Source organism: Phacochoerus africanus, chromosome 8, assembly GCF_016906955.1.
Source record: "Phacochoerus africanus isolate WHEZ1 chromosome 8, ROS_Pafr_v1, whole genome shotgun sequence".
Classification (NCBI taxonomy): domain Eukaryota; kingdom Metazoa; phylum Chordata; class Mammalia; order Artiodactyla; family Suidae; genus Phacochoerus; species Phacochoerus africanus.
Window position 1 is genome coordinate 115,051,884 of NC_062551.1, and position 12,995 is coordinate 115,064,878.

The 12,995-nt window shown below is 44.1% G+C and overlaps 1 protein-coding gene across 1 annotated transcript; it reads left to right on the forward strand.

The window, feature by feature from the left end:
* The first annotated feature begins 1,665 nt into the window (after positions 1-1,665).
* On the forward strand, positions 1,666-9,245 carry TTR (transthyretin). Its single transcript, XM_047791651.1, has 4 exons — positions 1,666-1,778; positions 2,891-3,021; positions 5,349-5,484; positions 8,993-9,245. The coding sequence occupies exons 1-4, from the start codon at positions 1,710-1,712 to the stop codon at positions 9,107-9,109; spliced, it is 453 nt and encodes a 150-aa protein (XP_047647607.1). The 5' UTR covers positions 1,666-1,709; the 3' UTR covers positions 9,110-9,245.
* The last annotated feature ends 3,750 nt before the right edge of the window (positions 9,246-12,995 follow it).

Consider the following 12,995-nt stretch of genomic DNA (forward strand, 5'->3'; position numbering starts at 1 on the left):
TTTGTCACTTCATATAAAAAGTTACTACAATAGTTCTTTGAAGTAGGAAAGCAGGTATTTCTGTTTTACAAATGCATAAGTTGAGTATCTGAGATATAAAATAATTCCAAGAAAGTCATCCTGGAAACCGGGCAAGAGGATTAGGACTCAGGTCACCTAACTTCAAAAACTCTTTTTTTCCTTTTTTTTTTTTCAGGGCCGTACCCGAGGCATGTGGAGTTTCCCCGGCTGGGGTAGAATCAGAGCTATAGCTGCCAGCCACAGCAATGTTAAAAACTCTTTAAAAGCTCTTTCAAAGCTCCATCAGAGTCATATTCTGTAAGGCTAGAATATTCCATTCCTAGCTATGCTCTGAACTGCATTTGCTCCGTGATGCTTCCCTGTAGCCAACTCACGCCCTTGCACCAGTCCGAATTCCTGGAATGCCTTTCCTATCCCTTCCACCACTCCCTGAAAACACCCATCCTTCCTGATCTCTTGTCCAGCTTCTTCCATCATGACCATCAGCTATGGGAATCCTCTCCCAGCTCCCAGTGTTCCAAACTGGACTCACCCTTGATGTGTAACTGCCCACAATTTTTGTCTGTCTTCTCTGCATCTTCTTTATACATATCTCTATCAGGATGAATCGATCCTTATTCTATCTTAATCCATGAACGAAGCCACACACACATATGTGCACATACGTACACGCAAGAGTTGGTACTTGATCAATGAATCAGCCAATGATTCTAATTCCTGGACTTGTAAGTTGGTCAAAAGAAAGAGAATCTTGTCAACCATGGCTTCTAGTTCTCACGGTCATTTCTACTTTCTTTCAGAAATTTTGATTCTGACAAAAGCCAGCTGGGTAGCCTTGTTTCTTTACATTCGGTGCAGGACAGATCATAAAAAAAAATATCTGGTTCTCTGTACTTCAAGCTAGTGGATGCCAGCCTAGTGGATGTGTCTTTAATTCCTTGGGTTGAGACTCTTGTCTCAGAACAAAAAAATCATGGAAACATTACTAAGTTAATCCTCCAAATGACTTGGTTTGGCTGAAACATACATATTTATATTTTTGGCTGCACTTGTGGCATGCAGGAATTTCCGGGCTGGGGATCGAACCCAAGACACAGTAGTGAGAACATCAAATCCTTAACCAACAGGCCACCAGGGAACCCCCAAGTATTTTTAAATGTAAGCACGGCCAAAAGTCTTTCCTTGTTGACTCATGGACATATGTCAAGGGCAATGGCATTTTCTAATGCACTATATTTAAGCCCAGGTAGCCAAATGTCATTCAGTGTGAAATAAACTATGACAACTTGCAGCTCTCATTTAAAATGAATGATAAAATATATAGAAAATGGAAATGTGCATAGAAATAGGTAAAGGAGAAGAAAATGCCCAAGAACATGGCTGGATCCTGCCCAGCAGGGAGAAGAATTTTTTTGTGTGTGTTTTGATTGTTTTGTTTTGGTGATCTAGCTGGTCAAATGACCTGTTAAGAATATTTCATAGAATTAATGTTCTGATGCGCTAATCTCTCTAGGCAAGGTTCATATTTGTGTGGGTTACTTATTCTCCCTTTGTTGACTAAGTCAATAATCAGAATCAGCAGGTTTGGAGGCGGCTTGGCAAGGATCAGCCGCCTGGCTGGGGCAAAGTGAGTATAAAAGCCCAAAGCTGGAAGCAGCCTTCACAGAGACCCACCAGTTCTTGGTAGGATGGCTTCTTACCGTCTGCTCCTCCTTTGCCTCGCTGGACTGGTGTTTGTGTCTGAGGCTGGCCCTGCGGTGAGTGTTTGACTCGTTGAAGCCCTTTCATATATCTCCTATGTATGAAGTGGAAGTGACTTCTTTCTGCTTTGCCAACCAGCTTTTATTACCAGGGCCAACACATCCCACTTTTCTTTTTTTTTTTTGTCTTTTTAGGGCTGCATGTGGAAGTTCCCAGGCTAGGGGTTGAATTGGAGCTACACCTGTTGGCCTATGTCACAGTGACAGCAATGTGGGATCCAAGCTGCATCTGCGACCTACACCACAGTGCACAGTTACGCCAGCTCCTTAACCCACTGAGCAAGGCCAGGGATCAAACCTGCATCCTCATGGATACTAGTAGTCTTGGTTACTGCTGAGCCACAACTGGAACTCCCACATCTATTTTTAAACATCATTGACTCCAACTTCAAAAGGAAAGGAGTTCCAAAGAGTTCACCAAACTGGGGGCTCGCATCCCCGCTTGCTCTCCTCTACAGCTTTGTTGTGTTTTTGTGCTTCAATTTCTTCAGCTAGCTGGTAGAAATAAAGATCTGATGTTCCAGAAGTGGTAACTCTTTAAGTTTTCAGAAGCTTGTCCTTTGATCAAGTTGATTTCCCTCTAGCTTTCCAAAAATATGTAGATTAATCTTTGAAAGGCTTATGGCCAACATTTCTAGTCAGATATTCTTAAATCCCCTAGAAGAATTAACTAAACTATAAAGTGGGTCATGAAATCATCCGACATTATTTTACAACCACTAGTAAGAGGCAATGATGACAGTAACTCCTGAGTAAAATGTTTTCAGGAAAAAGTATTTGGTCCTCCAGCCCTAATTACTCCAGCAGTAATTCCACTCAGCAGAGGAGGCTTAACAAAGCAACTGTGCACAGACGGTCTGTTTTCTCTCTTCAGATTCATCACACAGGCCCTGTCAAGTGCAGCGTATTTAAAGGCAGAAACCTGTCTTTCTTGGGAAATAATCATGTCTGCGTGATGACCCCAAGTCAGGGAAGCTCATTCACTGTCAACACTTCTGTGGCTGGAAATAGGATTCGCATGTCCTGCCTGCCTGGCTGCTGATCTAACGCCACCAAGGATGCATCCTGTCACTCTTACCAACCTTGTTGACTTGTCTCTCTCCACCCAGGGTGCTGGTGAATCCAAGTGTCCTCTGATGGTCAAAGTCCTGGATGCTGTCCGAGGCAGTCCGGCCGTGAACGTAGGCGTGAAAGTGTTCAAAAAGGCTGCTGATGGGACTTGGGAGCCCTTTGCCTTGGGGTAAGTGGCCCCCTCCCCAGGAAACGCAGAGGGGGGCTCAGTCACCTCTTCCAGTTCCCCCGCTCCTTGTTAGAGAGAGGGGCTCATATTGTTCCCCGAATAATCTCCAAGCAATTTGAAAATGTGCCTCCCTGAGAAGGAGAGCCTCTTGCCTTGCTCTCTGGGGGTGACCAGACCCTGAGCAGCATTTCAGACAGTTCCCTACTCCCTTCGCCAGTTCACGACCTTTCTGGGTCACACACCACTTGAAAAGGATGATGAAAGCTGTGAACTCCATGCCCAGAAAAAGGCACATGTGCAAGGACCTACTGAACAGATGGGGAACTATCTTAATATTTTGTAATAACCTTTAAGGGAAAAGAATCTGGAGAAGAACAGCACTCTGTGTGTGTGTGTGTGTGTGTGTGTGTGTGTAACTGAATCACTCTGCTGTACACCTGCCACTAACACAACATTGTAAATCAACTATACTTCAATTTATAAAATGCACATAGACACACACACACAAATGTGCATGTCATTTTGGGGATTTCACAGATTCCTTGATGCCTTCATATAACACTCAGGCTGGGACACTCAGGCTGGGAGTCCTTATCTTGCAATATTAGGAAAGATGTAGAACTGGTGTTAACTTATCAATGAAAGGAAAGGAATTGAGGGGCAGCATGGAGGAGGCAGCTATTTGTAGTTTATCTGGGTCACCCAGAGCCCAGGACATTTGTCCAGCCAACACTCATGCTTCATACACTCTCAAGGCTGGGGCTGTTGAGCTCCATAAGAAAGGACACAGAAGAGAAAGAGGCAAGCCACCAAGCATAGCCACAGACCAGCCTGGCCATCACCCACCTTTGGCGCCAAAATAACTTCTCACCTTCATTGGCTGCTTTATAATTTTCATGGTTTTTTTTCTACCTCCACTAGCAAGAATTCAAAGAAAATCATATTAGTAAATCTATACCAGCTAACTAAAAGAATGGACAACCAAGAATCCCTCAACAGGCATTCCCACTGTGGTGCAGTGGGTTAATTATCTTGCTTGTCTCTGAGAAGGTTCTGGTTCAATCCCTGACCCAGCTCAGTGGGTTAAGGATCTGACATTGCTACAGCTGGTGTAGGTCACAGCTCCAGCTCAGATTTGATCCCTGGTCCCAGGGGTGGCAAAGAAAGAAAGAAAGAAAGAAAGAAAGAAAGAGAGAGAGAGAGAGAGAGAGAGGAAGGGAGGAAGGGAGGAAGGGAGGAAGGGAGGAAGGGATCCCTCAGCACCAAGCCATACTGCTAAGTATTTATTTCTCCTGGGAATAGTTTCAGTGAGTTTTAATTGAATCCGAAGAATCACATGATGATTCTTCATCCATCATTGGGAAGGTCATTTTCTTTGGTGTGGTTTCAACTGTGTTTTTATTTGTTAATTTATCAATGTGTGTATAAAATGCCAGGCATGCTGTGGAAAGTAGTTAAGGGAATACTCTAAGCCTGAGATAGAATGGACACCCCAAAATTCAGATGTTTGTGGAAATTTTTTTCTCTGATGATAAGCCAAATAAGGGACATGGGGTATTTTCCTCCTGGAAAAGAAGAAAGATGGGCGTGACATGGTCAGAGTCAGTAAAACATCTCTCATTTTTATCTGTTTTAGTCCTTGAGGTCTAGTGGAGAGCAACTTCTAACATCAGCTGTTGAGCAGGTGCTTATATGGAAATAGAAGTTGTGTAGTCGAAAACAGATGAGTTGCCTAGTATTTGTGGACAGCAAAGGGTTACCAATGAGCTTAATTATATAAATAATGAAAGAGTCCAATATGGTTTTCTCATTGTACTTTGGGGTTCCCACTGTGTGTACAAGACACCCTCTTTGGAAGACACCTTCACACCACAGGGGAGGGGAGTGAGGCCCTGAAGTCTCTGGGAACTACAGAGTTGGAGCAGCTCATGGCCATTTCCAGGGCTGGTTAAGAACCTTCACCCAAACATCAACCTGAATTGCAGCGACTCTTTTTGAAGTGAAGATTCATAAGAGAAAAAATTCTACAATGAGCTTTTTGATACATGCCTCCAGTTACAAATTTCCTGTCAGTTAATTTTAGACAGTTATTAGAATTTTCCCTGTCCTGAGCTAGTTGAGGGGAAAAAAAATATGTATATATATATATATACACACATACATATATGCACAGATTGCATGTGTGAGTCTATGAGGTCACGTACGTGTGTGTGTGTGTGTGCGCGCGCGCGTGCGTGCGTGCGTTGTGGGTGGTGGTGGTGGTGTCACCTTGCCATGGCATTTATCCCCTCAATGCCTCTCTTAGCCTGGACTTTTGCACCTTCTAGGAAAACCAGTGAATTTGGAGAGCTCCATGGGCTCACAACAGATGAGAAATTTGTAGAAGGCATATACAAAGTGGAATTGGACACCAAATCCTACTGGAAGGCACTTGGCATTTCCCCGTTCCATGAATATGCAGAGGTGAGTACACGGACGCTTCTGTTGTTTTTTATTTTTTGTTTGTTTGTTTTCAATCCCAGGCAATGCACCATTTGCCCAATTCACACCATGGAAAAGTCAGAAGGAACATACTGGATTAGCATAGCCCCTCTTCCTGTTCTACAATCAGAAATCCACAACATTCTTAGAGGCAAACTTTTATTTTTATTTATTTATTTATTTATTTATTTATTTGTCTTTTTGCCTTTTCTAGGGCCGATCCCGAGGCACATGGAGGTTCCCAGGCTAGGGGTGGAATCAGAGCTGTAGCCACTGGCCTACGCCACAGCCACAGCAACGTGGGATCTGAGCCGCTTCTGCAACCTACACCACAGCTCACGGCAATGCCGGATCCTTAACCCACTGAGCAAGACCAGGGATCGAATCCACAACCTCATGGTTCCTAGTCAGATTCATTAACCACTGAGCCATGACGGGAACTCCGAGACAAACTTTCTAAGTGCCTTGAAAACTCATTTAGTAACATGACCCCAACTTACAAGATGCTCTTTTAAGACTTCATTCATTCCTCTGAATCTGATCGTTTGCCTGCTGAAGTAATATCAATATGTTGGATTATTAGGCACACTCCCCCAAACCCCACTTAAGGGGTTATACAACAATAAAAAAAAATAGATGCATCATTTTACTTCTCTAAACTCTGACAGCTTTTTCATTCCAAAACACATCCGGCTTCCAGAGGTTTAGAGAAGGGATTTTAGACAATACATGTAGAAACAGTAAATTCAAAACAGTAATGATAACACCACAGATAGCAATTATCAAGCATATACCACCATGGTTTTCTATAGTTCTAATCTTGATAAACAACTCATGGGGGTGATTCCTAGTCTGATCCCCATTTTGCAGGTGAAGACAGTGAGGCACAGGGAAGTTAAATAGCGGTCAAGGTCACAGAGCAAATGAGGGGGGAGGGGCAGTAACATTTACCACCAGGACCCAGGCTGGGTTTAGCCTCAGGTGTGCCTCAGCTTTCTTCCTGTGAGCAGCCAAGATGATGATGATGATGATGATAATAATAACAATAAAAGTCACACTTGTAACCCTTGGTTCACATTCTAGTCCTCTACTTATGTGGGAGTGGGAACTTCCAAGCTATCCAAGCTAGCCTAATCTCCCTACCTCTTCTTTGTCTGTAGTTCCTTATCATTTTGAACAGATGGCTGCCATGGAAATAGAATCCAGACATGTTGGTCAGAGTTAAAGATCAACTAATTGCAGCAAAAATAGCTCAGCATGAAAGGCAACCACTCTCTCTGGCTTAGTCATGGATGAGACTTTCAACTGACCTAAAACCATTCTTTTAGTAGATAGTGTTGCCGAGGCAACTGTAGGGGCCCCCCCACAAGTCACCAAGGGAGCCCTGTCTACCATAAAGTGTGTCTCTTGCTACTTCTCAGTCCAGCAGCAAGATGCAGAGCTCTAGTCCTGGGTGGTTGCAGGGTTTAGATGGCACCCAGCACAAGACGTTTGCCCCTAGAGTCTCAGACCCTTCCCTGGAGCACCAGCTCAGTCTCCCTGTGATCCTTGTCTGCCCCGGTCCCAGCCTTGTGAGACCAGCTGAGAAGATTTGCCCATGATGCATTGTTCCTATTTATTAGATGTTAGTTTCCTTGTCTGCTCTTCAATCTTTAAGTATTCATTCAGCTAACATTAAAAAAAAAAAACTTAGGGAGTTCCCTTCGTAGCTCAGAGGAAACGAATCTGGCTAGGATCCATGAGGACACAGGTTCAATCCCTGGCCTCGCTCAGTGGGTTAAGGATCTGGCATTGCCATGAGCTGTGGTGTAGGCCGGCAGCTACAGCTCCGATTTAGCCCCTAACCAGGGAACCTCCATATGGTGATGGTGTGGCCCTAAAAAGCGGAAAAAAAAATGTTCTTCATGTGTGTTGAGCACTCTGCTGGAAGCTAGACATTCAGAAGTGAAAACACATCCCTGCCCTTGGACTGGAAGGGAAGGGATGGATGGAAGACATGGTAAGCAGGACCATGAGTCCAACCTGGAGCCTGAGTGGATATGGGGTATGAGTGAGAGCATGAGAAGTCATGCATGAGTCCCCGTGTCTCACTTCAGTGACTGGTAAGTGCATGGTGGGTTCAATCATGAGTTCCTTTTCTGCCCGCTTCTTCTAATGGGCCTTCCAGAACACCGCTATCCTTCAACATCAGTCACCTCCTCCTTGGTCAACGACCCAGGTGGCCCTCTTAGATTCAGTGGGAAAGTTCAGAAATTTCCTTTGGAACTATTAGTCCTCTTTGTGGATTTTTGAGCACATGTACAATTTTTAGGAAAAGTCAAATGAGGCTGGAGGCCTCAATGTCACTACAAGAGGTCAGAAATTTCTTGAGTTGCTTCCAGAAACTTGGCCTTTAAGGATGCCCTTTCTCCCACAGAGAGATTCTTCAGTGATTCTCACCTCCTCTTGCTATTTTTCTTTACAGTATGGCTCAATCGGATCTTTTTTTTTCCCCTCCTTTTGCACATAATCAAAGTTTCCTTTGTCTGTATTCAAAATAAAAGGTACTTATCCAAGATGGGTTCAATCCAGGACCTGTATACAAAATGAGTAATATCAAATACTTCCTCTCTGCCCTCTGTCTCTCTCCTAAACCAAATTTATCTCTACTTGCTTCACTCTGGGCATCTGAACCATTCCAGCACCTGAATCTCAGAAGCTCTACTAAATTTACCTAAAGTATATGACTACCTGGAACTACACTTTGAATAGACTATTTACCCAACTCCAAAGCTTAAATGAGCTCCAACACGTGCACATATCTCAGAATTCCAACACGATCTTCCATACTCTGCTTATATTGTAAATAGAACATTTTAATGCTGTTACTCTATATTTCCTTGCCTACTATATACACAAAAATAAACCTATTCTTCCTTATGTTAGAAAAAACAAAGGAAGAATGGGAGAGAAACCTCTGGGTTTGGAGACAGGTGTCATAATTTCTAGCCTGGCTCTGCCACTACATGAACAAGAGCCAGGCATGGGTCTGGTTTGCGTATCTGTGAAATGGGAAGAATGTTCCCTTCCAATTCGATGCCAAGTCTCTCAGTCTGCAGTGGGAGTGGCAACCACCATTCTCAGCAATTCGGGTCACTAAATGCCAGTTTCTGCATTCTCTCCTCTGTTTTCTAACACCAAAAAATGGACATGAGCATTTAGGAGCTCTATGACTTCCCTTGGTCAGGGTGGGGTCACTCTTGATTTTTAGTGCGAATTTGCCAAGAGACAGAGAGACCTGATTATACAGGCGAAAGCGAAGAATCTCATTGAAAGTGCCGTGCCAGGCTCCAACAGCTGAGCTTGCCTGCATATTTGGATTTTTGCCTTTGGTTCACACTGCTCCAGAAAACAAAATAAGAAAATAAAAATAATGACTTTGGCCCTGGTCTTCCAGGGATCGCTCTGTCTGGGACTCACAGTCTAGGATCCTGTGTGTGTTCTGCCCTAGGTTGTGTTCACAGCCAACGACTCTGGTCGACGCCACTACACCATCGCTGCCCTGCTTAGCCCCTACTCTTACTCCACCACAGCCCTCGTCAGCAGCCCCAAGGAGGGAGCACTTTGAAGGACAAGGGACAGGCATGCATGTAACCAGTAGTATTCCATTTTTATAAGCAGTGTTTTCACTTTATAAACTATGTTAGAAACTCGGGCAGAGACAATAAAACATTCCTATTAAAGCGCTTCTCATTTAATTCAAACTTGCTTTCTGTATTTCCTTATTGTCTTAAAAAAAAAGAAAAAATCCAGGGTATTCTCATTGTGGCTCAGCGGTAATGAACTAGTATCCATGAGGCCTCCAGTTCGATCCCTGGCCTTGCTCAGTGGGGTAAAGGATCTGGTGTTGCTGTGACTGTGGTGTAGGCCAGCAGCTGTAACTCCAATTCAAGCCCTAGCCTGGGACTTTCCCTATGCTGCGAGTGTGGCCCTAAAACAAACAAACAAACAAACAATCCAAACTTTTACAGAGATTCAAAGAAACTTAAAAAAAAAAGAAAAAAAAAGTCTCTGGCTGAACTCGGGGGGAAATCCAAATTTCCACTGTCTTTCAAGCTAAGAACATATTCGACCTGGTCCGCAGCTATTAAAAACACAGATGCTGGAGTTCCCATCGTGGCTCAGTGGCTAACGAATCCGACTAGGAACCATGAGGTTGCAGTTTGATCCCTGGCCTTGCTCAGTGGGTTAAGGATCCGGTGTTGCCGTGAGCTGTGGTGTAGGTCGCAGATGCGGCTCGGATCCCACGTTGCTGTGGCTCTGGTGTAGGCTGGCAGCTACAGCTCCGATTCGACCCCTAGCCTGGGAACCTCCATATGCCGAGGGAGCGGCCCTAGAAATGGCCAAAAAAACAAACAAACAAACAAAAACAAAAAAACCACAGATGCTGAAAATGAGAAAGCTTTCTTTTTCTCTCACCTTCTGTGAGTAGCAAAAGACAAATTCTAAGGGTCCTCTTCTGTATTCTGTGCATCTCCTTTAAGTGCTTGGCTGATTTCAAGAGGAGCACAGCTCCACTGTGACAGACCATCAAGGACTCCTGCCCTCTAACCCAGCTCAGAACCACCACAGCCCACAGTCAGTGACTATGGGATGTAATCAGAGACCTCTCACACCCCCGTTCACCTAGACAGCCCCAAATTCATGTATTAAGAGACTGCTTTATGCCAAGCACTATTTGAGGTGATTTGAGCCTAAAAATAAGATCAAGTGTCTGCATATAAAGAGTTTTTGTTTTTTGTTTTTTTTTCTTTTTAGGGCCACACCCGAGGCATATGGAAGTTCCCAGGCTAGGGGTCCAATTGGAGCTACAGCCACGGCCACAGCAACTCGGGATTGGAGACAAGTCTGCAATCTATACCACATCTCATGGCAGCGCCGCATCCTAAACCCACAGAGCAAGGCCAGGGATCAAGCCCACATCCTCATGGATACTAGTCAAGTGTTACTGCTGAACCATGATGGACACTTTTTTTTTTTTTTTTTTTTGAGTTCACATTCTTTTAAGAAGATAACTTTGTCAACGTGATTTGGCAGGGGCTCTGGTACAAGGTGGATGGGAAAGAGGGACTAGAAAATAGCTTGAAGAGGCCAGAGAAGGACTCAGAATAAATTGCACTTATTTGAAATATGATTTGGTGGTTTATTGGGTAGGAAAGGAGGCGGTATTTGAGATGGAGCGAGAAGAGATTGTATAGGCAGTCCAATCCAAAGACCTTGATAAGCTGAGGGAACAAGCTGGGGTTCAGAATGTCGGATCACAGTGGATATTGAAGTGGATTAGGCTGTGATGCTATACCAACACCCCCATGTCTCTGGGCCCTAACATAAAGTTTATTTCTCACATGTGCCAAGTTCAGTGCAGGAGTCCTTGTTCTGGTGACTCTCAAGGTCACTTTTCTCCAAATGGTGACTCGCAGAGCCCAAGTTTGATTGATTTTGTGGCTTCAAGGGACACTGAGCCTGCAGACTGGAGGAAGAGATAAAGTAGGCTCTTAGCCCCTTCTGCGCTGAAGTGTCCACAAGCGATTCTCATAGACACTTCAGGGGCCAGAACAAGTCACATGCTCCCATTCAGAGGCACTGAGCAATGTGTCCCTGGCTGCGAGGCATTTCCAGGAACAACTTTACGTTCTGGAAAAAAGCACTTATCTGTGTTGGTCAGCAACCACCTCTGTCACAGTAAAGTGGGGAGCGGTGAGAGGCTGGAGTGGAGGGTGGCTTTACCAGCCACCTGCTGGAGATGTGAATTTATCTCAGAGACAATATGGATCCATTGATGGGAACCTCACTGTCAGTCACCCCCCGGCTAGCTCCTTCTTATGCATAACCTCTAACCAGGATTCTCCAGGAAAACCTGAGTCAGATCCAAGGCTTAGCAGTCTTTCCATTTTCCTCCAAATTCAAATCTGAAATCTTGCCACGTTCTAACTGGCTGTGAAGAGGAGAAAGAAATTTGAAGAGAATGACATGTAAGTTTGGATGGTTTTACATGTACTGAGTTTCCTCACGAATGTATGTAGTAAAAACAATGCCTCTGATTTAGTTCAGTGAGGTCAGCAGGTCCTTCTTCCATATATATTAGGTTAATCCACATCCAATGGCCACTTTTGTAGATGAATTGGTCAAATATTAGCAATTTCATAAGATTCACTCTAATACCTACAATATTGTATTGATCACTGACTTCCTGTTTATAGAATGCTATTAAATAGCTATGGAAAATATGATCCTTCCATATATAAACACACACACACGCAAAGCTTAATTTTGTCCATTGAAATCAACTCAGTTTGACTTTCAGCTTAATTCTCAGCTTTCTCATTCCTTCCTGAATTCCATTCACCTCCTGGAAGCTATGACATGAAGTAGAATTTGTCTGGTCCCTGACAGTCCTCTGTCCACACACCTTCCACTGAAATGATCTTTTTCCTTTGCTTTTTGTTGTTATGTTAGTATGTCACCTTATGCCCTTTCCTGGCCACTGTTAGGGGTGAATTGTGTCTCCCTAAGTTTTAATACCCCGTTATCTGTGAACGTTACATTATTTGGAAATAGAGTCTCTGCAGATGTAATTAGTAAGTATGAAGTAATTAGGGTGGGCTCTAATCTAACATGGCGTGTGTCCTTATAAGAGGAAAATTCAGACACAGAGGCAAAAGCCCTGTGATGACAGAAGCAGAGAACAGAGTGATGTGGCTACAAGCCAAGAGCACCAAGGATTGGCAGCTACCAACAGGAGAGTTCTTCCCTGCAAGTTTCAGAGGTGGTATGGCCCTGATGACATCTTCATTTTGGACTTCTAACCTCCAGATCTGTGAGACAACACATTTCTGTTATTTCAGGTCACCAGATTTGTGGCGCTTTGTTACTGGCAGCCCTGGGAAACTAATATAGTCTCTTATTGAGTTATATCTTATTTTATGATATCCTGAGTTTGTGTTCATTGTCCCCTTTGTGATAAACAGGAAGTCTCATGCAAAGGGCTGGTGGAGGAGGTGGGGAGGCAATGTCAGGGCAGCGGGAAAGGAATCAGACAGGGTGAACACTGGAACCCAGAAAAAGCATCCATGCTGTTGTTACTGTAGTTCTACAGGCTGGTGCTGATAACATGATTCAACCAGAAATGGAGAGAAGAGGGTAGTGTCAATACCCTCCAGCCCAAACCCACCAGGAATGTGTCTGTGTAGCTGGACTAGCTGGACTGTTTACTCAGCCCACAAGAGAACACACAGCATTCTCCTTAAAAGAATATTAGAAAGAACCTCTTTTAGGGTGTGGGCTTTGGTTGGGTGATTTGGGAGAGAGTCTAAGAAAGTGGGATTTCACTCTAGGTTGGATGCCATCAGAAAATGGGGGCAATTCTTTGACTGCATGTCTCAATAGTTTATCTGTAGGGAGGGCAAACCAGAGCAGACATAAAGCTGTAACTGGAAGGGAGTTCCTGCTGTGGT

Excerpts from the sequence above, each read along its gene's own strand:
- TTR (XM_047791651.1), top strand. The coding sequence starts at position 1,710 with ATGGCTTCTTACCGTCTGCTCCTCCTTTGCCTCGCTGGACTGGTGTTT. Across the intron at positions 3,022-5,348 it reads TGGGAGCCCTTTGCCTTGGG|GAAAACCAGTGAATTTGGAG; the intron begins GTAAGTGGCCCC and ends TGCACCTTCTAG. Across the intron at positions 5,485-8,992 it reads CGTTCCATGAATATGCAGAG|GTTGTGTTCACAGCCAACGA; the intron begins GTGAGTACACGG and ends GTTCTGCCCTAG.